The 22,286-nt window shown below is 41.1% G+C and overlaps 1 protein-coding gene across 1 annotated transcript in view; it reads right to left on the bottom strand.

Annotated features, from left to right (window-relative positions):
• LOC136877720 (uncharacterized) overlaps window positions 1-22,286 on the bottom strand; it is a 269,242-nt gene that overhangs the window by 233,938 nt on the left and 13,018 nt on the right. Inside the window, exon 2 of the mRNA XM_068228718.1 lies at window positions 18,348-18,509. Within this exon, the coding sequence (XP_068084819.1) occupies window positions 18,348-18,491 (144 nt within the window). The 5' untranslated portion in view covers window positions 18,492-18,509. The remainder of the gene's footprint in view (window positions 1-18,347; window positions 18,510-22,286) is intronic.

The raw sequence follows: 22,286 nt of genomic DNA, 5'->3' as shown, positions 1-22,286 counted from the left end.
CTTCTGACAGATTCAGATCTTATTTATGAATTACCTCCAGAAGTAAGATGTGTGAATGTCCTAAATCGAGGGGCTTAAAGTATCCATCAGACATGTCAATAGAACTTAGAATTGAGGTGTACAAAGTATTTTGTGTGTTAGTGTCAGATACATATAAGATGGTATTTCTGAATTTAGACGATCCTAAGTGTGTCACAAAAGCCTTGGCTTTGGAGTCAATGCAGTTGGCAGATTCCCTAGTCATTTGTGACTGCGGGAAGAAATTGGAAGACCTGGCCGGACAGTGTAGGCCTATATATATTTGGGTGAATATATTTTAAAATAACTTTTCCAAAATTCACACCGACTTGTGTATTCAACAAAGTGCTTCAAAGAGAGCAGACCTAGTCCATACTGGTGTAACTTCCTGTAAGTGGTCCAGGAAAACTGCAGTGTTCATGGAATGGAAACAGTGAGGTACAGAAATAATTTATATTTGTAATAAATAGTAATGGTAATTGGCTGCATGTTTTCTGTCAGTGTGTGTGGTGTGAATGTTCCAGTTGACCAGAAAATGGATAAAATCGCAAGAATATATCTCAAAGTGTTAGGCTGTAATCACGCAAACGAACGTATATACGCGAGAAATAGAACGTTACGGAGAAGGACATGCATTGTATGTCAGAATTAACAAATATTTGAGGATATGTTTTGGTTTTATAAGGTGTTAACAGTTCTTTAAGTAATTTAAACGAGTGTGTTATTCAAGCGGAGCGTATGCATATCACCTTCAAGTCCCCCCCAAAGCGTGACGTCATCAGAGGTACAGTACGGCCTGGACATTACGAAGGCAGTGGCACTGTAAAATCTACTTCTCGCCAGAAAAAGGCATAACTTGAGATTAGGGAACTAATGTCCTTGTATTCCTCGTTCATTCTCATTCTACACTACTGATTGCTGTATTGAAGTTTCTTCTTCAATTCGTTTACCCCTAACAAGGTGTTTATCACGTTTATCACTGGAAAGTAATTGCCATTCGCTTCCGTTCTCTATCAGGTGTATTTCCTCGTGGTGTGATTTGTGCATTTGTCAACTCCCGTTTCCTGTTGGTCAATTCATAACTGGACCATCTACCATAGCTTGTGGCCATCATCCTTGTATTTCCCCATGCGTCACCGTCTTTTGTCATAGCAACGTGTATTCGATAGCACCTGAAGTGGGCATTGCCTTTCCTTTTAATGTATCTGTCCTCCAATCTGCCCATGATATAAGTGCTACGAGGGCTGGAACGGGTCCACTCAGCCTCGGGAGGTCAAATAAGTAGAGGTGGGTTCGATTCCCACCTCAGCCATCATGGAAGTGGTTTTCCGTGGTTTCCTACTTCTCCTCCAGGTAAATGCCGGGATGGTACAAGGCCAACTAGATATACAGGCCATAAGGCTCCCCCTCCACTTCGGGCGCTACGTCACACTAGTCGCCAGCCGCTTCACTTCTCGCCAGTGACTTATAAGCTGATCTGAACTTCGCAGCAGTGAGGCTATCGATGGTGTTGAATGATTTAAACGTGTGTGAACATTGTGAATTATGGCCACGTCGTGTTGTATACCTGGTTGTAGAATAAACTACAGTTCAAAACAGCCTAATATTTCGGTGTTTAAATTTCCTACTGGCGTGTTTCGGAAACAAAAGTGGATCATAGCTATCCATCGAACCGAATTCATCCCTTCAGCAAGCTCAGTTGTGTGCATAAAACACTTCGACGAAGTTTCGTAATTAGGGACGATTCCGTTAAAAGACCTGATGAGTCTCTTTTAACTGTAAAACCTAACCATTTAAAACTCTCAAACGATGCTATTCCTAAGTTTTAAAATGTGCCTGCCTATCTGTATAAAAAATCTTCCAACAACGAGCAAAAATCCTATTCAAAGACAAGAAGAAATTGAAAAACGGGAAGAGGAAGGAAAGAAAGAAAGCTGAGGAAGAATATGACAGGATCAAGGACTTCGACGACGTTCAGGGTAATTTCAGTATTAAACGCAAATTAGATTTGGACAAAGTTTCCGTCAACATTAACAGCCAAAGTCTGTATTTTCAAAATGTATGTGACTGAGGAAAATATTCCGAAAATTGGTACTTCCTTAACATTAAACGAGGCTCTTGATTATAAATCCATTAAACATGATATTTTCATGAGTTATAACCCTGATATACGTGCATTAGGTGATGGGGGCAAGATATTAAAATGGTCAAATTAGAAAAGTATTTATAACTTCCTGTTTAGACCTGCTCGTAACTCAAAAGTGACTGTCCACGACAAAATAGAATCTGTACACAAAATAATCGATGAAATTGAAAGTGAAGTTAATGAGTGTATCATTACTGATAATTTTTTTTTTAAGGAACAGTTAAATATAGCCTTTGCAAAGAAAGTACCTTACTCCTGTATTCTAATAACATGGTTCACTTCAATATTTTTCGCATTTCCTGGGGCGTAAACGAAGATAAGACAGTCAACGTTTCTTACAATGCCCCACTTGGTTATTCACAGTCTTTTACTGCAAAACTAGGCACGGGAAATTCGGGTATTGATGATTCACATTGGAATTACTTGAAAAAAGAAACTAAAATTGTTAAAGGAGCATGAAATATTTTGTAACTTGTTGAATGGAGTCTACATAAAACGTGAGCTGAACTATAAAGGAGGAAAGGTTTTATTTTTGTTTATGCCAGTGGCTTTACGTCGCACCGACACAGATAGGTCTTATGGCGACGATGGGATAGGAGAGGCATAACAGCTGGAGGGAAGCGGCCGTGGCCTTAATTAAGGTACAGCCCCAGCATTTGCCTGGTGTGAAAATGGGGGAACTACGGAAAACCTTCTTCAGGGCTGCCGACAGTGGGATTCGAACCCACTATCTCCCGATGCACGTTCACAGCCGCACGCCCCTAACCGCACGGCCAGATCGCCCGCTAGGAGGAAAGGTAGAGGGAGTTGCTTTTAGTAGTAAAAGCGGAGAAAATAACACTACATTAGCTACAACTGCAGGAACTTTTATGTTGTCATCCAGTCTTTAAAAAAATAAAGACGTTGTTGATTTGTTTCCATGTAAGAACCTAATATGACATTTCTTAGAAGAACTAACTTTGCAAGTCTTTAAAGTATTAACAGATAGTCCTATAGCTTATAAGGTAGCATGCATAATTTCTAATAATAACAGGAAAATGTTTGAAAAGCTGTGCAAAAGCAATTTACAAACCACTTTTCAAAATCCATTTGACGAAACACACACACACAAAAAAATTGTTTGATACTGGTCATTTATTTAAAATCTTAATAAATAACTGGCTTAATCAAGCTGAAAACTTATCCTGACTTTGACAACTCTGAGTCAGACAAAAAAATGTCTCAGTCTATCTAGTGCGGCCTTGGCTTGCTCCTGCCCTGTTACCAAAAGGTGTTGTACCAGACTCTTTTAGAGCTACAAAACGTAAACCTGTATACTAATGTTTTTACATGAGGATTCTCAGAGAAAAATTCTGACTTCGCTTGTCAACAATGTTGTGGAAAACGAAAATCTTTAAACATGCTGTGATTAAATAAATAGTTTTAAACATTTCGTTGATAGATGTATATACATCTTTTGTAATATATTATTGAATAACAATAGAAAAGTTACCGTAGATAAACTCATCGCTGAGAAGAAGAAATCCTCAGGAAAATAAAAATGTACAAACTGAAACCTTAGGAATTCTTAGGTAAGTTTTAAGTTGCAGCTTAATTTCTAAGAAAGGTTTCAGACTTTTGTTGTGAATTGCCATCATGCATTTTCCTAGTAACATTAAAACTTTTTGTATACGTATTATGCGTTCTAATCTTTTAAATATACCGTGTTGAGTTACAAGTGACAGATGTCATCATAATTTTACGTAAAGAAATGTACATGTACTGCCCTTCCAGTTTTCTCCCCGCATAAAACTCTTGTAGTATACAAGCCTAAGTGAAGCCACAATTGAAGTAGTGTTCAATTTTATCGTTAAGGTTGAATAAATGAACAATATCATGGTGAAAGTGAGAGCGGGCCCTACACTGCCATGCTGAACGCCAGCCACTAGCGTGACGTCACGGTCCGAGCCTTGTGGCCTGTCTATCTAGTGCGGCCTTGTAGTGCGGCCTTGGATGGTACCTAACTTAAGGTCACGGCCGCTTCCTTCCCTCTTCCTTGTCTATCCCTTCCAATCTTCCCATCCTCCGCAGGGCCCCTGTTCTGCATAGCAGGTGAGGCCGCCTGGGCGAGGTTCTGGTCATCCCTCCAGTTGTATCCCCGACCCAGATTCTGAAGCTCCAGGACACTGCCATTGAGGCGGTAGAGGTGGGATCCCTCGCTGAGTCCGAGGGAGAAACCGAACCTGGAGGGTAAACAGATAAGGATGAAGAAGATTATTATTATTATTATTATTATTATTATTATTATTATTATTATTATTATTATTATTATTATTATTATTATTATTATTATTATTAAAGCCACCGGGTGATCATGGTCGTTACAGCGTCAAGTCTATACGGTCTGATACCGTGGTTAGCCGGTTCGAGTCCCGTTCGTCTAAAAAATTTCACCCTCAGAATGTTGGCCGACAGGGTAGGAAAGGTGACGGTATATAATTTCTAATCACTAGATTGCGTGCCAAAAGCCTGGATTAAATTAAAAACCTCCCCGCAGTGCTCTCCTAAGAAGCGAGGGCATATGACGCTGTTAATGCTGATCTGTCCGTCGGATGGATGCGTTAAGCCTTGAGCAGACCCCTTGGTGCTATTCCACAGGAGTAGGCTATGTGCCGGCACTGGGATTCACCCTCTCCCTACTTTCATACATCACGTTATGCATTTCATATGTTTAACTCCTCTAATGAGGTTGGCGTCAGGAAGGGCATCCGGCCATTAAAAAACTCGTTTCGAAGATTCATCTCACTTAATACCCGATCCCGTAGACAAAACGGGATAAGGGTTAGACATTCATATATTATTATTATTAGTAGTAGTAGCAGTAGTAGTATTAACATACGCCCCTTCCTTTACTATAGGCTTTACGAGATGCTAAGGTGTACAAAATTTGTTCCCTAAGATGATATTTAACATTTCCGCCTACTTCGGTGAAAGTCCAGCATTGAGATCTTCGGTTCACAGGGTCGCTGTTTCAATCCTAGCCTGGTCATGGATTTTAACTTTGTATCGTTAATTCCTAAGATTCGGGGACAGTTGCGGAATACACACACACATACACACACAACACACACTACCAACCGCCACAGAAACATGCAATACCGAGCTCGATAGCTGCAGTCGCTTACGTGCGGCCAGTGTACGGTATTCGGGAGATAGTGGGTTCGAACCCCACTGTCGGCAGCCCTGAAGGTGGCTTTCTGTGGTTTCCCATTTTAACACCAGGCAAATGCTGGGGTTTTATCTTCATTAAGGCCACGGCCGCTTCCTTCCCACTCCTAACCCCTTCCTGTCCCATTGTCGCCATAAGACTAATCTGTGTCGGTACGATGTAAAGCAACTTGCAAAAAAAAAAAAAAAAAAAAAAAAAAAAAAAAAAAAAAAGCATGCAATAACAAAGACAACCCTCCAGATATGGCTGGCGTCAGGAAGAGTATCAGGGCGTAAAACAGGGCCAAGTCCAGATATGATAGACAGTTCGCACCCAAAACTCCACTAGGGTGTGTAAAAATGTGGTGGAAGAAGAAGATATTCAACGTGCTGGAAGCGCACACAATCTACACTGGTATTAGTACAAATAAAACATAGCCCTGTTAAAAATTCTGAAACGTAAAACATCAAAAAGCACTTGAGTTTCATGTTGTACTTAATATAAATCGTTCTTAAGACCCATGTTACCTTAAGTGACAGAAAATATGACCTTTCTCTCGTTCCTCTAGGCTATTACAACGTCGTTAATGCCTCATCAATTCAGAAATGTGATATTTCTTAACAAGAAATATCACTCTCGAAGGAATCGTCCCAGAAAACAACATCCAGGATCTCAATCCATAGTGATGAAGTTTCCACGTTAACATCTAACGCATGGTGTATAGAATAGTCATCCTCATCAGTGACAGATCTTGATAACCTTGACATCTGATATTCGCATACTGCCACAAGCTGACCTGTTTGTAAACGCAAGGAAGTACCCAGCGCACTGCTGTTCAAATATAGCTCTTCGCCACTCACAGTTCTGATGTGGATATACTAATGACGTTATCATTGAATGTAACATATAGAAGGAAATACTGAGGGGCCACTCAACAGACATGAAGGTTTAACAAACATATCTGGAGTGCTTTGGGATGTTCTACATTACGAAACATGTTTCAGAAATCAAAGTATGAAGGCTTTCACGGCCGGTGTCTACATCACAAAAATCTTCCGGGATATTATGCCGCGGTCCACTACTCTCATTTCGTCCAGAAGTTTTGACTCCTGCTGCGGTAGTCGAGACGTCTGGAGGAAATGAGAGGAGTGGACCACAGCATAATAGCCCGGAAGGTTTTTATGATATGGTTTCAATAATGCCAAGTTTGTAGCCGACCCCAGCCAAGCGTGTCAAGAGTATTTAGAACGCTACATATCGCAATAATGATGTACGTGTGCTCATCCCGAGGTGGTGCAGCTCTTTTCAGGCACAGGCCCAATGGCGGTGAGCTGCCATTCTTAAATTTCTGGTGGTACCGGGAATAAACCCGGGCCCCTGAGGACGGCAGCTAATGACACTAACCGTTACGCTACGGAGGCGGACATATCGCAAATGATACACCGGTATTCTTTTCGATTTTGTCTTTCCAAACACTCTCGAATATTTAAATAAAATTGGTCGATCATTTTAACATGGATATGCCTTGGTGATGGCGGAGCGGGTGGGGGTGGGGGGACTCTATCTGGAATTAGGGTCATCAGTTTCCCAATAGCATTGTAACCATAGCAACTAGTGTTCGTCTACGTATATCAGGTCAGTAGTCCCCCTGTGGGTGGGGGCGGTAGAATAACACCCACGGTATTCCCTGCCTGTCGTAAGAGGCGATTAAAAGGGGCCCCAGGTGTTCTGAACTTTGGAGCGTGGGTTGGCGACCACGGGGCCCTCAGCTGAGTCCTGACATTGTTTCCACTTACTTGTGCCAGGCTCCTCACTTTCATCTATCCTATCCGACCTCTTGTTTTTATTCGACCCCGGCGCTATTAGGTTTGCGAGGGCTAGGGAGTCTTTCATTTTACGCCCTTCGTGGCCCTTGTCTTTCTTTGGCCGATACCTTCATTTTTCGAAGTGTCGGACCCCTTCCATATTTTGCCTCTGATTAGTGTTATATAGAGGATGGTTGCCTAGTTGTACTTCCTCTTAAAGCAATAATCGCCACCACCATTCAGGTCAGTAGCGTCATCTTCTCACCGTGGGCTTTCTTCCCGTAACTAAAAGCTGAATAAAACCACGTATCACATGAACGCCATTCTACTCCTCATTCCAGAATAAAAATCCTTCAGCTGACTAAAAAACGAATCCATGCCCTTGGAATAAGAGACAGGAACGCTATCGCTACACCACACGGCTGGCTAATAATAATAATAATAATAATAATAATAATAATAATAATAATAATAATAATAATAATAATAATAATAATAATAATAATAATAATAATAATAATAATAATAATAATAATAATTGTACCGGGCGTTACACCTCCGCTCCGCTAATTCAAACATTGCGCCAGTTGAAACTCCTCTACTGGAGGAAGCCTGAACTTTAACTTCAGTGTTAATTCTCAAGTTTCTCAGAAGATGTCCCTACTTGTAAATTTTGAAGTGTTCTGAACTGTGTCGTTTTCGATTTATTTTTGTTTTGCCTGTAGTAAGAAGTGTGAAAATTCTCTTCTAGATGGCACTACTGAAGGACTACAATTATGCACCCTAGTGCGAAGTGAAAGAACCGTGTTTTGGAGAAATTTTGTGTTCATAAGTTTGTTCTTTGTTAAATTTCTTCCAGTCATTGTTTAGGTTGGCTGTATAACCCTTCACTTTCCGCCAGTTTTGAATTCGACCAATGAGTAAATTTTGTAATTAATTTCCCACCAATCCTGGTTTTCTTCTTCAGTTCTGACATGTAATCTTTCGGCCGTCCAATAAAATGATTGTGGGCGGGTGTTATCATTCCTGAAAGGTCTCGAATGTTCCGCGATGCTGTATAAACTGCTGATTTTCGGGTCTCTGCGCCACTTCAGTAACATCTATCATAGTGTAAATTATGTAGCAGGGGGCGGGAAGCGCCTCTTTCGTCGGGCAGCAGTTCTTCAATAAGGTAATGGCCTTTTAATAACTTATTTTCTTGCTAGCTCAGCAGTTTAACTCTCGGGGCAGGTTCGATACCTTTTACCATGTAACTTTCCTCTAAAATGTAATGGACTCTTGGCATAAATTCTGTTTCTTTAAACTACAAATTGGGATAGAGAGTGCCTAACCCTCTCGAGCTCCCACTCATGTTGTTTTGAAGTGACTACGTTTTCATAACTGTTTCCCTTCTTCTCGTAATGTCATAAAGTTTTCTATCGCGTCACCTCCGTAGAATGGGATTAGCCCTTGCATAAGTGGCCTAGGGCCAAATTAGGTTTTAATAAAGTGTATTAGGAGTGCAAGTACGCCTCCTCTCAAGTTGGTATTTTGGAGGCCATGTAATTGTCCTGTTTCTTTATAGAATAGGCCTCAGTAGGTTGGGTATTTTTTCCCCTGTGTTATTGTACTTGGAGGACAGCTTGAATGTGGGGTTTGGTGTGGCCCTTGATGGGCTTGAACTTTGGGAGCGGGTTGCTCTTTCTTAATTTTGGTTTCGGTGTGCCTCGAGGAGGCTTTTCTGAGTAATAGGGAGCAAGTGCTCCTGGGCATGATTGGGGTTTTCTGCCCCTTTGTCAAACCTGGTATGTGGCTAAAGTTGGGCTAATTGCTCAAGAATTGTGTGTCTGGGTCTCAGAGCCCAAATTCTGTAACAACTGTAATTGTACATTCTCGATTTGTTGCTAGGCTACTATGTACCTGTTATATTTGTTATTTATTGATCTTGAAAAGAAAATATAACCTTGTTAAATTTTAAATTAACTTTAATTTCGTAAGTTGAGACCTGTTCATCTCAGCACCTTCTTTCATCTCTAACTACCACGGATAACTTCGTAACAAGTGGTAGCAGAGCGTGGTTGAATGGGTCTCAATTTAGCCCCTTTTGACGGCTAAACATTGCTTTGTTTTTGAACTCTAACAATTTTCTCAGTTGCTGGAATTTTTTGATTTTTCGGTTTTTTTTTTCAAAATTGCTTTGTCATCATGCCCGGCCCTCGCGATGTTCTCCATCTCAACTATTTGCGCAAGGAGGAGTTAGTCTATGAATTAACAATTAGAAATGTGCAATCTGGAGGCACGGTTGCGGTAGACACAAATAAACTTAGAGAGTCCCTTGATTTGCCCATTTCTATCCCCACTTTGGGAGAGAAAGAAATTGACGACTCTCTTTCCACGATCACTGACAATACTACTGAGGTAGCATCTGCAGTTAGTTTTTTTGAAGAAAATGACCCTTCTCCTAATCAAATTAAACGTGTGCAAGCCAGGTTATTTCATTTTTCTAATAGAGTTAACGATCTGTTGTCTCTGAAGTTGAATGATGTTCAGAGGAAGGAAGCTAGTGTGGTTCTTGAAAATCTTTCTGAATTGTCAAGTAAGGTTACCCAATTGTTAACCGGGGAAGTTCCTCCCAAAACTGATCAACCCGCTACGGTAAACGTAGTTCAAGAGGAAGAGTCTTCCAAAGGAAATATGAAAGCAGTTGGAGCTCAACAAATCTCTGCCCCATTGGACAACGAGTATGAACGCCGTACCTCGTTGAATAACGCACGTTCTGAATTAGCTTCCTCGCCACTTAAAACCTCTACCTACTATGTCAACAGGGTTCAGTAGTTTGCCTCATCCATTAGCCATGCTGCTTAGAGGTATTTCGAAGTTTTCTGTTAACACTACCAGTGAAGTTATTTCATTCTTAAGGTTTTTAGTTGAATTTCAGGATCATGCCCTTGTTTTTTTCTCTTTCTCCGTGTCAAATTCTGCAAATCATTTATCCCTATGCAATTGGTGTTCTCTCAGACAAAATAGTCAGGGCAATTGCTGAACAGTCATCTGTTGAAGACTTTCATGCACACCTTCTCGCAAACTTCATTCCGGCTCGAGCTATGTCTTCGCTTATTCAAAAGCACTACTATCGGGTACAGCGTCTGGACGAAAGCCTTGCCGACTTCATCCAGGACATCAAATTTTATACCAGGGTGTTTGCTCTTCATTTTCCCGAAGATCAAATTGTTCAGGCTATTGTAGAAGGTATTTCACCACCTTACCGATCATACTTGTGTTTTGCGTCGCGTCCGCAAACATTCACTGAGCTAGAAGCTATGGCCGTATCGGCCGAAGGAGTCAGATACGCCGATACCTTGCGTGTCGCGAAAGAACCCACTCCAGCATCTAGTAGTTTTCGGCCTCCACTTCGCCGACCCATCACACCCCGTAAATGTTACGCTTGCGGGTCGCCTGACCATCTTCGCAATAAATGTCCATCGATCAAAGCCAGTAGGACCACTAATAGAGCAAGTTCATCTCGAGGTTGTTTTAAATGTGGCGCCTTTTCTCATATCGCCAAGAATTGCACAAATTCGAACAGCACCCCCTCCTGCTCAACTTCGGGGGTAACTTCCAACAACAATCAAAAATGACTAGTGGCTTCGGCTGAGTCGATCAATTCTTCATTCCGAGGCTCAGCCCCAAGTAATACGGCCGAATTCCCAAGGAAAACTCAGGCTTCAAATTTATCTTTTGAAGGCCCTAAGGAATGTCTTAGGATTGCGGCGGATACCCCCGCACCTGTTCCTTTTCTTAAAATTGAGTTTAATAATGAGCCTATAACTGCTCTTTTAGATTCAGGCAGTGTTTGTTCTATTATTTCGGCTGAATGGTATTCGAAATTGAAATCTGTTTGTAAGCTTCCTGATTATTGTTCGTCTTCGGTTCAATATGTTACGGCTAATTCATCCCCATTAGAAAGTTTAGGCTCCCTAAATGTCAAAATTCGTATTTCTAAATTTACTTGGAAAGTTAAATTGTTTGTAGCTAAGCATTTGTCTTGCCCCATTATATTGGGAGCCGACTTCATGTCCCATACTGGTCTTGTGCTCGATCTTCAGAGTAGGTCGTGCACTTTCAAATTTGCTTCTAATTGTAAAATCCCCTTATTGAAATGTAATTCTGCACCATGTTCATCTATTTCGCCTTCCCAGGATGAGATGTTGCTAGATCTTAGACATCTACCTGAGGAGCAGGCTGACAGTATTCGTAAGTTGTGTCAATCGTTTCCAGAAGTGTTCTCTGATACTCTTGGTGTTACTGACCTGATCGAATACAAAATTGAGGTCACGGATTCGATTCCTGTCCGTTTTCCACCTTATAGGCTATCTCCACCTAAAATGAAGGCATTGAAAGAAATCATCGATCAAATGTTAAAGGATGGTATTATTAGGCCCTCTAAGTCGGCGTATTCTTCGCCTATTTTTCTAGTCCCGAAACCCCAAGGTGGCTTCAGGCCTGTCATTGATTATAGGGCTCTCAATCGGAAGGTGGTGTTACAATCTGTGTCCCTTCCTGACCTTCATTCTTGTTTTTCATGGTTTCGTAAGGCCAAGTTCTTTACTATCTTGGACTTGAATCAGGCCTATAATCAAATTCCCCTAGCGGAAGAGTCTAAACATCTTACAGCGTTTGCCACGGATTGGAATCTGTATGAATACAATCGCGCGCCTTTCGGGCTCCCCACGGGAGCAGCCGTACTTACCAGACTGCTAGATAGGGTCTTCTCCGACATCAAATTTGAGTACTTGTACCACTATCTTGATGATGTCGTCGTATTTTCGGAGACGTTTGAAGAACATCTAGGTCATCTAAAGGAAGTTCTCAATCGCCTTCGTAAGGCTGGGCTAACGGTGAAGCTGTCCAAGGTCTCCTTCGCTAAACCCTCTATGTCAATCCTAGGGCATATTGTCTCGCCCGATGGTGTCGCAGTCGATCACTCTAGAACACAGGCCATCCGTGATTTCAAGCCTCCCAAGGACATCAAAGGTATTGCCAGGTTCATTGGTATGGTGAATTTCTTCTGGAAATTTATTCCTAACTTCGCTAATAGAGCGGCGCCCTTGAACCTTCTTCGTAGGAAAGGCATAAAATTCGAGTGGAGGCCTTCGCAACAAGCCGGTTTTGAAGACCTGAAATTAGCTCTCTGTAATGCCCCTGTCCTTGCTATGCCAGATTTCTCGAAGAAATTCATCGTCCAAACCGACGCGTCTTCGTCGGCGGTAGCTGCAGTCCTTCTTCAAGAGACCGAACTAGGGAGGCGACCCATCGCCTATGCATCTAGGACTCTATCGGCTCAAGAAGCCAAGTATTCCATCTATGAGCACCAAGGTTTGGCAGTTTTATTTGCCTTAGAAAAGTTCCGTCTCTATCTGGAACATGTCAAATTCGACCTGGAGACTGATAATCAAGCCTTAAGCTGGGTCTTAGGTAGGTCGCGTCGTACTGGTCGTATAGCCCGGTGGGCCATCCGAATTTCTGCCTTCCAATTTGACGTTAAGCATATCAGAGGTACTGAAAACGTTGTCGCAGACGGACTCAGCCGTATGTTTTCCAAGGACGTCGCGACCCATGAATCGGTCGATAGTTCATCACCTCCCGAGTCCATGCTATCTGAGGTTAATGCCATCTTAACAGATGCTCCCATGCTCTTTAGGGATATTGATAAATATCATCGTGAAGATCCAACGCTGGCTCCGATCATGGAAACCCTTTCTTCTGGGGAACATGTTGTCCCTTATGTACTGAGGAATGGTGTTTTATGTTGCCCTTCGAGGCATGATAAGATGATGAAAGTTGTAGTTTCAGCTGTCCTTGTACCTATGATCTTCAAGTACTATCATGAGACCCCATTAGGGGGCATTTAGGCATCTTCAAAACCCGGGAAAAGATTCGTGAAATGTTTATCTGGAAGGGTATGGACGGTGAAATTCGTGAACTAGTTAAAGCTTGTAAATCTTGTTTGCTTAGTAAACCAACCATCTCCACCAAGGTAGGCCTTTTGTCTTCTCATCAAGCGTCGCGCCCCATGGAACGTCTCTACATCGATTACGTAGGACCCTTCCCCCAGTCAAAGGGAAATGCCAACAAGTTCATCTTTGTATGTGTAGATGGATTTACAAGATTTTCCTGGTTATTTCCGACTAAGCTGGCTACCGCTCAGTCCACCATTACTTGTTTCAATTCAATCTTTGCTTCTTTTGGTCCGTGTCAATATATTGTGTCTGACAATACTAAGGCTTTCACATCCAATCTATTTCGTAAATTCTGTTTTGATCTGTCCATATCTCATGTGACTACTTCTGCTTATTATCCCCAACCATCTCTTGCCGAAAGAGTCAATCGTAATCTCAGGTCGGCTCTTATTGCTTATCATCATGAAGACCATTCCTGGTGGGACACGTCCCTGCATTGGTTAGCTTTCGCCTTGAATTCGGCTGTTCAGGAATCACATAAGTTTACTCCAGCTTCTTTGATGTTCAAGTTTGTTCCAAACACGCCGCTCTCTAACCTTTGGTCTCTGAGTGACAATCTACCTGAGACAATAGATCCTGATAATATTAAAGATCTTTGGAAGAAGGCTAGAGCCAATCTTAAAGTGTCTCATGAAAAGGTTAGGGAAAGATATGATCGTGGACGGAGACCCACCAATTTGAAGGTAGGCGACCAGGTGATGGTCAAGAATTTTGTTCCCGCGGGCAAGCTTGCCCCCAGATTTCATGGGCAGTGTATTATTCTCGATTTCCTTACACCCGTTACCTTATTGCTAAGCAATCCAGCCACCGAGAGGATATTTAGGGTTCACCTATCGCAGGTGAAACCTGTGTAACTTCCGCGCTAACGTAGCTGATTTTTTTTACTTTAACATTTTTGAAAGAATTCGGAAGGTTATATTTTAGTTTCATTTTCAGGCCTTCTGCCCTTGGAGTCAGGTTCCTTGTATTTATGCATGTACACCTTCCCCGACCAGTTAAACTGCCATCCTGTCCTTGCCATGGCCATTACCATGCTCCCGTCTCCTGCTCAACAACACACAGTGGCTATTTAAATGAAATAAATATCTCCACGCCGCTGGCCCCTCAACCTCACCACTAAGCCTGTGCCCTAGAAGAATTATGGTCCAACAAATTCTGCCGCCGAGATCTTAATGTTTCAGTGCCCCCGCAGCAGCGCGGCGCCGTACCGCCACTGAGGTGGGGTATGGGCCCGCCCCTGTTCAGTGAGGCCAACCAGTGTACGGCGAGCCGGAGCCCTCCTCCCGGCCAAGGCTGATGTGCGGCGCACAACCTGCAACTTGCCCGCGACCTGTATGTTCGCCGCGGGCGCGGCGAGTTTCAACTCCACGGCTCCTCTCATAGTGCGGGCGAGCGGTATCTCAGGGTACTCGAGGGGTCCGAGCGGCCTCCTCTGGACACGAGCAGCAGCGGCAGGTCTGGCCGCCCAACTTAATCAACCTTGAATGTATTTAATCAGCTACATGGACATTTAATAGCAACAATTACTACAATTTTTGAATTCAACTGCAATATTTGGTGGACTTAGAAAATTTTTCTTCACTTTCAAGCATTAAAAGTTTTTCCTTCTGAATTCAACTTCTACAAGCATAAAGACATTACATCAAAAGTAACTACAAAGAATTTTGAAACTGGATCCAATCATTTAAGAAAATTTGGTTGTAAATACTTCTGCAATTAACTTCTATATCAACATCATAACTTGGACCTTATTTTAAAACAAAAGTTTATGTTCTTCTGTGTTACCCCTTGGAGTGACTTTTGGGGGCGGAGGTCTGTACCGGGCGGTACACCTCCGCTCCGCTAATTCAAACATTGCGCCAGTTGAAACCCCTCTACTGGAGGAAGCCTGAACTTAAACTACAGTGTTAATTCTCAAGTTTCTCAGAAGATGTCCCTACTTGTAAATTTTGAAGTGTTCTGAACTGTGTCGTTTTCGATTTATTTTTGTTTTGCCTGTAGTAAGAAGTGTGAATATTCTCTTCTAGATGACACTACTGAAGGACTACAATTATGCACCCTAGTGCGAAGTGAAAGAACCGTGTTTTGGAGAAATTTTGTGTTCATAAGTTTGTTCTTTGTTAAATTTCTTCCAGTCATTGTTTAGGTTGGCTGTATAACCCTTCACTTTCCGCCAGTTTTGAATTCGACCAATGAGTAAATTTTGTAATTAATTTCCCACCAATCCTGGTTTTCTTCTCGTTTTAACATGTAATCTTTTCGCCGTCCAATAAAATGATTGTGGGCGGGTGTTATCATTCCTGAAAGGTCTCGAATGTTCCGCGATGCTGTATGAACTGCTGATTTTCGGGTCTCTGCGCCACTTCAGTAACATCTATCATAGTGTAAATTATGTAGCAGGGGGCGGGAAGCGCCTCTTTCGTCGGGCAGCAGTTCTTCAATAAGGTAATGGCCTTTTAATAACTTATTTTCTTGCTAGCTCAGCAGTTTAACTCTCGGGGCAGGTTCGATACCTTTTACCATGTAATTTTCCTCTAAAATGTAATGGACTCTTGGCATAAATTCTGTTTTTTAAACTACAAATTGGGATAGAGAGTGCCTAACCCTCTCGAGCTCCCACTCATGTTGTTTTGAGGTGACTACGTTTTCATAACTGTTTCCCTTCTTCTCGTAATGTCATAAAGTTTTCTATCGCGTCACCTCCGTAGAATGGGATTAACCCTTGCATAAGTGGCCTAGGGCCAAATTAGGTTTTAATAAAGTGTATTAGGAGTGCAAGTTGGTATTTTGGAGGCCATGTAATTGTCCTGTTTCTTTATAGAATAGGCCTCAGTAGGTTGGGTATTTTTACCCCTGTGTTATTGTACTTGGAGGACAGCTTGAATGTGGGGTTTGGTGTGGCCTTTGATGGGCTTGAACTTTGGGAGCGGGTTGCTCTTTCTTAATTTTGGTTTCGGTGTGCCTCGAGAAGGCTTTTCTGAGTAATAGGGAGCAAGTGCTCCTGGGCATGATTGGGGTTTTCTGCCCCTTTGTCAAACCTGGTATGTGGCTAAAGTTGGGCTAATTGCTCAAGAATTGTGTGTCTGGGTCTCGGAGCCCAAATTCTGTAACAACTGTAATTGTATATTCTCGATTTGTTGCTAGGCTACTAAGTACCTGTTATATTTGTTATTTATTGATCTTGAAAAGAAAATATAACCTTGTTAAATTTTAAATTAACTTTAATTTCGTAAGTTGAGACCTGTTCATCCCAGCACCTTCTTTCACCTCTAACTACCACGGATAACTCCGTAATAATAATAATAATAATAATAATAATAATAATAATAATAATAATAATAATAATAATAATAAATCTTCGAGCTCTAGAAAGTCTTTCATTTCCTCACAATTCATGATTCTTACCATTCCTACCGGGCGAGTTGGCCGTGCGGTTAGGGACGCGCAGCTGTGAGCTTGCATCCGGGAGATAGTGAGTTCGAACCCCACTGTCGCCAACCGTGAAAATGGTTTTCCCTAATTTCCCATTTTCATACCTGGCAAATGCTGGGTCTGTCCCTTAATCAAGGCCACGGGTGCTTCCTTTCTACTCCTAGCACTTTCCTGTCCCGTCGTCGCCATAAGACCTTTCTGTGTCGGTTCAACGTAAAATAAATTGTAAAAAAAAGAAAAAACTAATATTACATCCTTAGCGTCAGGAAATGCATAAAACTGGCTTTATCCACATACGCAGTAGTGTCGATGCCGAGTGTCTGAGAAAAGTGCGGGGAGAAGAAATTCACTGTGTGTTCCTCACAGTACCTCTTCATTCCTCTCCTGCAATTCAACCTGCCATCCTCCGTTCAGTAAAATTCCAGTCCATTAGCAATAGTTGCCGCGTAAACAGCTCTTAGTCATCTTATTACTTGTAAAGAACAAGGCAAACGGCGCTTTTTTTTTTCTTCCTGTTGAAACACATCCTTTTTGAAGTTAAATGAATGTTGGTCAGGATATAGAAAATTAGACCTCTTGCGTTTACTATCAGAAACCTGTTTTAGAAGCAGTTGACGTATCGACTTGTTAACCAAAAATAAAATAATGAACTAAAAATTCTCCATTTCCTCAAGGTCTATTTTCTATTATTAAATCAGCCTTCACGCTCCAGGTGACCATTCTGCGTCTTAGTAAATGAAGGATCTACTTGTGAAATGGATTGGTACACCAAGATAACCTCGGACGAAACCTGAACAGTACATGTTTCGTTTCAAGCATAGCGGTGCTCTGTACAAATCCCTGTACCACCCTGAAAATTGATGTAAACAACACCACTAGTATACTACGCGATGACGTTTACTTTATACGTTTGATGTCCCAGAGTCTATCTCTAGTGATGATGTACCTCAAATACTTTTCACGAATACCAGAATGAGTACCCCAGAAGGACGTAGAGAAGATACTATATTTTTTCTTTGTTTTTTCTACATTAAATATTTTCGAACTCGGACGACCCTGAGGCCAGTATTTACATAGTGAGAGAGCATACATTTATAGACCTTCGTGGTTGAAAAGTAATCATAATTTATCACTTAACTAGCAAATGTACTCGTGGTTCGCTACGATATTCAGTCTTGTATACGGGTTTCTACGTAAATTACTGTACACGCAGTGAGTAATATTAAATTGCACCTATCTTAGCGCTATCCGAGAAAAAAATACTGGGGAGGACCCCATACGTTGTTTCCGAAATAAGTTCCGCATTGGGAAGTTTTGATGATAATGACTGTTCAACAGGCTACAGAACTTGATGACGAGAAGCGGACCACCTATCTCCCGTCTATTTCTCAAATAAGTGGGAGATATAATGAAACGAATTATACTGTACATAGGAGGTTAGAGGCATCCTGTCAAGTGCGCATGGGGCATCTATTTGAACGAAGAAAGACCTTCAGCGACTTGGTTTGTGTGCCCAGCGACATAGAGAAATTCTCAAGGGTATTTTGAAAGATACAGTATATATTTCAAATCACCATTTGTATAACAATCTATGACATTTCCTATTGGTAAGTCTCTTTCTTTTTTTATTTTCGATATTAATTTAATGCTTGCTTTATAGTCCTGGACTTCAGTGCTCACTTAATTTGCAAGGCAGGTGCCGATTTTGGATAAATAAAAAATTGATTTTACACTAATGTCCTAGTCTCGCTTTAGCTTACCTTAAATCGGAGCGACCCTACTGGAGGCTTGGCGTAGGGAATACCCTTGAAGGTGTAAAATACGGTTCCAGACTTCGCTGTCACTCGACGACCTTTGAGTGCCCCGTCAGATAATGTTACCGTCACATATTCCGACTCCGACATTCTGAAGATCGTTGCCTTCTGAAACACAAAGATGACATCCATTGTCTTTTAGGAAAATCTTACTATATAGCTATGCAGATAGTTATATGTTTTCCTGTTGTGCGAAAAAGTCCGTAGCTAGCACCAGCCAGGACTGCATGTTCTTATAATTAGGGCACATCAATTAACAGCAGCTTTAGTTGCCTCATATTTTTCCATTCTATTTGTATTTTTACATCCATTCATAACAAGTATACTATAATATATTCGTAATAAATAGAAATAAATAATGTTCATAAAAATGTCACCGCACTCTATATTTACGGCACCCGTAACGTCAGTTCATACAGCACGACTTGCCCTTGAGGACTGTATAAACATCCAGTCTCCGAGCCAGAGAAATTAACCATTTAAGATTAAACTCTCCGACCTCTGAACCGATGGCGACTATGACCATTCGGTGAAGGAGCCGGACAATATACCTGTAAAACAACTGGCAATATAATTGTTCGAAAACTACTCTGGCCAACACTATCCTCGAACCTCACTCCCACTGAACATTTTTAGGCCATGATGGGACGTTGTCTGACACAATTGCGACAAGAGATGCAAGACGCTTGGAACACTATATCGCAGGATGATATTTTTCACCTGTACGATCGTCTACATACAAGAATACAAGCTTATTGACTGCCCGAGTTGAGTGTATTGTATATTGATGTGGTTCTAAACACCTTCAGTATTTAGCGTCTGTTGCTTGGCTTAGTCTGTATTGATGATCATGCAATGCCATCAAGCTGCATTACCTCAAGTTTGATTCGTGAATACACAATCACAGTGCTGCAATCATTTCTCCGCCAGTGCAAAAAATTATTTTACAGAATTCAACCACTTACTCGATTGCCTTACAACTGCAACCAAAAACATAAAATAATGTTCCTCTGCAAGTAGTCAGTTGCTGAAATGAAGTTAGTGGCTCAAAGCACTCTTACGAAGGGATTCATTTTTCGTGAAATCGAATTAAAACTGCGAGAATGCTGTTATCAGCACTACGTAACGGACGCCTGTATTCTAGAATTGTAGTATTATATATCAGCTGTCGTACCCATATTTTACGGGTAGTGTTTCTATAATTGCAGCAGTAAAACCATCTAACAGAGGTGCGTGGCATCAAAAGAGACACCCCCCTTGTGGGTGGGGGCGGTAGAATAACACCCATGGTATCCCCTACCTGTCGTAAGAGTAGACTAACAAGGGCTCTAGGAGCTCTTAACTTGGTAGCGTGGGTTCGCCTATCGATTATCCAACGATAAACTAAATGAAGCACAGTTAAGAAGTGTCCAGCTCATAAATGATATCTCGAATACCGTTACCATACTCTAAACGCGGTATATTGCTCACAATGCATTATATCGTCTGGTATGTATGTTGAGTATTCAGCCCGAAGCCTCCCTGGATGTTCAAAAGCTCAGTTATCAGCTGTCATAGATGGCTTAGGCATCACTGAAGAGGCATACAAGGGAAATGAGAGGTGCTGCACGGTACCGGTAAAAAAGTTTAGGACCACATAAAGAAATCCGAAATGTCAACTAGAACCTAAAATTCAGCCATGCGACCTCTGTAATTCTCTTTCTGAGCTCTCACATCTAATAGGATATATGTCGCCTGATTCCATTAAGATAGTCCAAATACTGTAGAAGTTATGAATTTTTAACTCTTGGAAGGTCCCATCAAAAAAATTGGAAATATAATATACTGTACAGTCTAATTGGTTCCAGGTATCACCACCAAGATTTTTTTGTAGACTTACCAATAGGTGGGCACCATTTTAATATAAATATAAAAATCCCGAAACTATGCGGCACAGTTTTTCCGTGTTTTTTTTTTTTTTTTTTTTTTTTTTCGATCAGGGCCAAAATGATTGCTCTTTCTTTGCCTATGTCATGTATACCCAAGGTCTCAGGACCAGCTATCGGCGTCAGAATTATCTGCCCTGATAGTTTCATTTTGCAATCTGTGGATGGCACCCAAGAACACATTTCTGATGCCGATATCTCATACTGAGACCTATGGCAAGAACAAGGAAATAGTGACCATTTAAACGCTGGTTTGAAAAAGATAAATGCACAAAATTCGGGGCCGCATTTGTTCGGATTTTTTATAATTATACTAAAATGGCCCCCCAACTATTGCTAAGTTTATAAAAGAATCTTGGTGGCGATACCTGAAACCAATTAGAGTGTATAATACATAATATTTCCAAAAAGGTTGACTTTTTGATGTGACCTTCCAACAATTACAAATGTAGGTATAACTTATGCAATACTTGTGGTAAATCACCGAAATCAGGCGACGTATATTATATTAGATGCGAGAGCTCAGGAAAACAATACAGAGGTCTAGTAGCACAATTTTAAGTTCTAGATGGAATTTCATGATTTTTTTAAATGTGGTCCTGAACTTTTGACTGGTACTGTAGTTCCTCGTTGCTTTCCTTACCGAGCCATAAGTTGCTATTGCGTATCAGTCTTCCAAGCTCACTGAAATGCACGCACCAAACGACGTTATGAGCAACATTTTCACAACATTCATAGCAGGGACTGCTAAATATAGTATATGTTAAATATCGACTTGTAATCTTAATTTGTTTTCGTTCTGAAATTAACCTCAAGTCATTTTAATTGTATTCTTAGTTATTAATTATATTATCTTATATTCGCTTGTAGCGGCAGTTTGTTACAATCAAAGAGACTGTACCTGAAACTAAATTTAAATGAATATAGCTTTCAGTTTATATTAATATTATTATTATTATTATTATTATTATTATAAGGTGCTTCACGTCGCACAGACACAGATAGGTCTTATGGCGACGATGGGACAGGAAAGGTATGGAGTGGGAAGGAAGCGTCCGTGGCCTTAATTAAGGTACATCCCTAGTATTTGCCTAGTGTGAAAATGGGAAACCACGGAAAACTATATTCAGGGCTGCCGACAGTCAGGTTCGAACCCACTACCTCCCGAATACTGGACACTGGCCGCACTTAAAGCGACTGTAGCTATCGAGCTCGGATTTATTATTATTATTATTATTATTATTATTATTATTATTATTATTATTATTATTATTATTATTATTATTATTATTATTATTATGGTGCCCTAAGACGTACACATGATGCATGCATATACATAAATGAATAAATAAATAGTGTGCCTACTGTGTTTGTGCCGCTCTTTTAAGGTACTTGTAAGGTAGTGAGCTGTATTTACATACTTTCTCAACCAGTTCCGCTGCTAATCTTAAATCTCGCTCTGGATCAGTAATCGTTCAGGGACGGAAGCTAATAATGCTAACCGTGAAGAGGCGAATAACAATAGAATGTAATCGTGTGAAAGACGCAGAGAAGGTCTAGATCTCCCGCAGGCTACAGCAGATTACTTGCCTTCTCTCAACAACTAATGGATACAATGATGGCTGTGACCTTGTTTATCTTCATATTCTATAATAAGAACAATGTTTTACCTTGACACGTTTTGTTACCTCTCCAAGATACTTCTTAGCGTTGCGAACTGCTGTCCGGAAGGCCCTCTCTCCGATCCCCTCGACTTTGTCAACTGAGAATTTTTAACAGTGTCCTTTCTGCCTTGCGATGACACTCGAGGCGTTTTCAGATCTGAATGACAGCGTTTAAGGAATAATAAACTCGCATAAGCGGCATTGGTAACCCTAGTCGGGCCCATGGAGTAATGCATAATGTATTATTATTATTATTATTATTATTATTATTATTATTATTATTATTATTATTATTA

The sequence above is a fragment of the Anabrus simplex genome, chromosome 7, assembly GCF_040414725.1.
Source record: "Anabrus simplex isolate iqAnaSimp1 chromosome 7, ASM4041472v1, whole genome shotgun sequence".
NCBI classification, from domain to species: domain Eukaryota; kingdom Metazoa; phylum Arthropoda; class Insecta; order Orthoptera; family Tettigoniidae; genus Anabrus; species Anabrus simplex.
The sequence above is the reverse complement of the archived record's forward strand: the minus strand, read 5'-3'. Positions and strand labels throughout refer to the sequence as shown.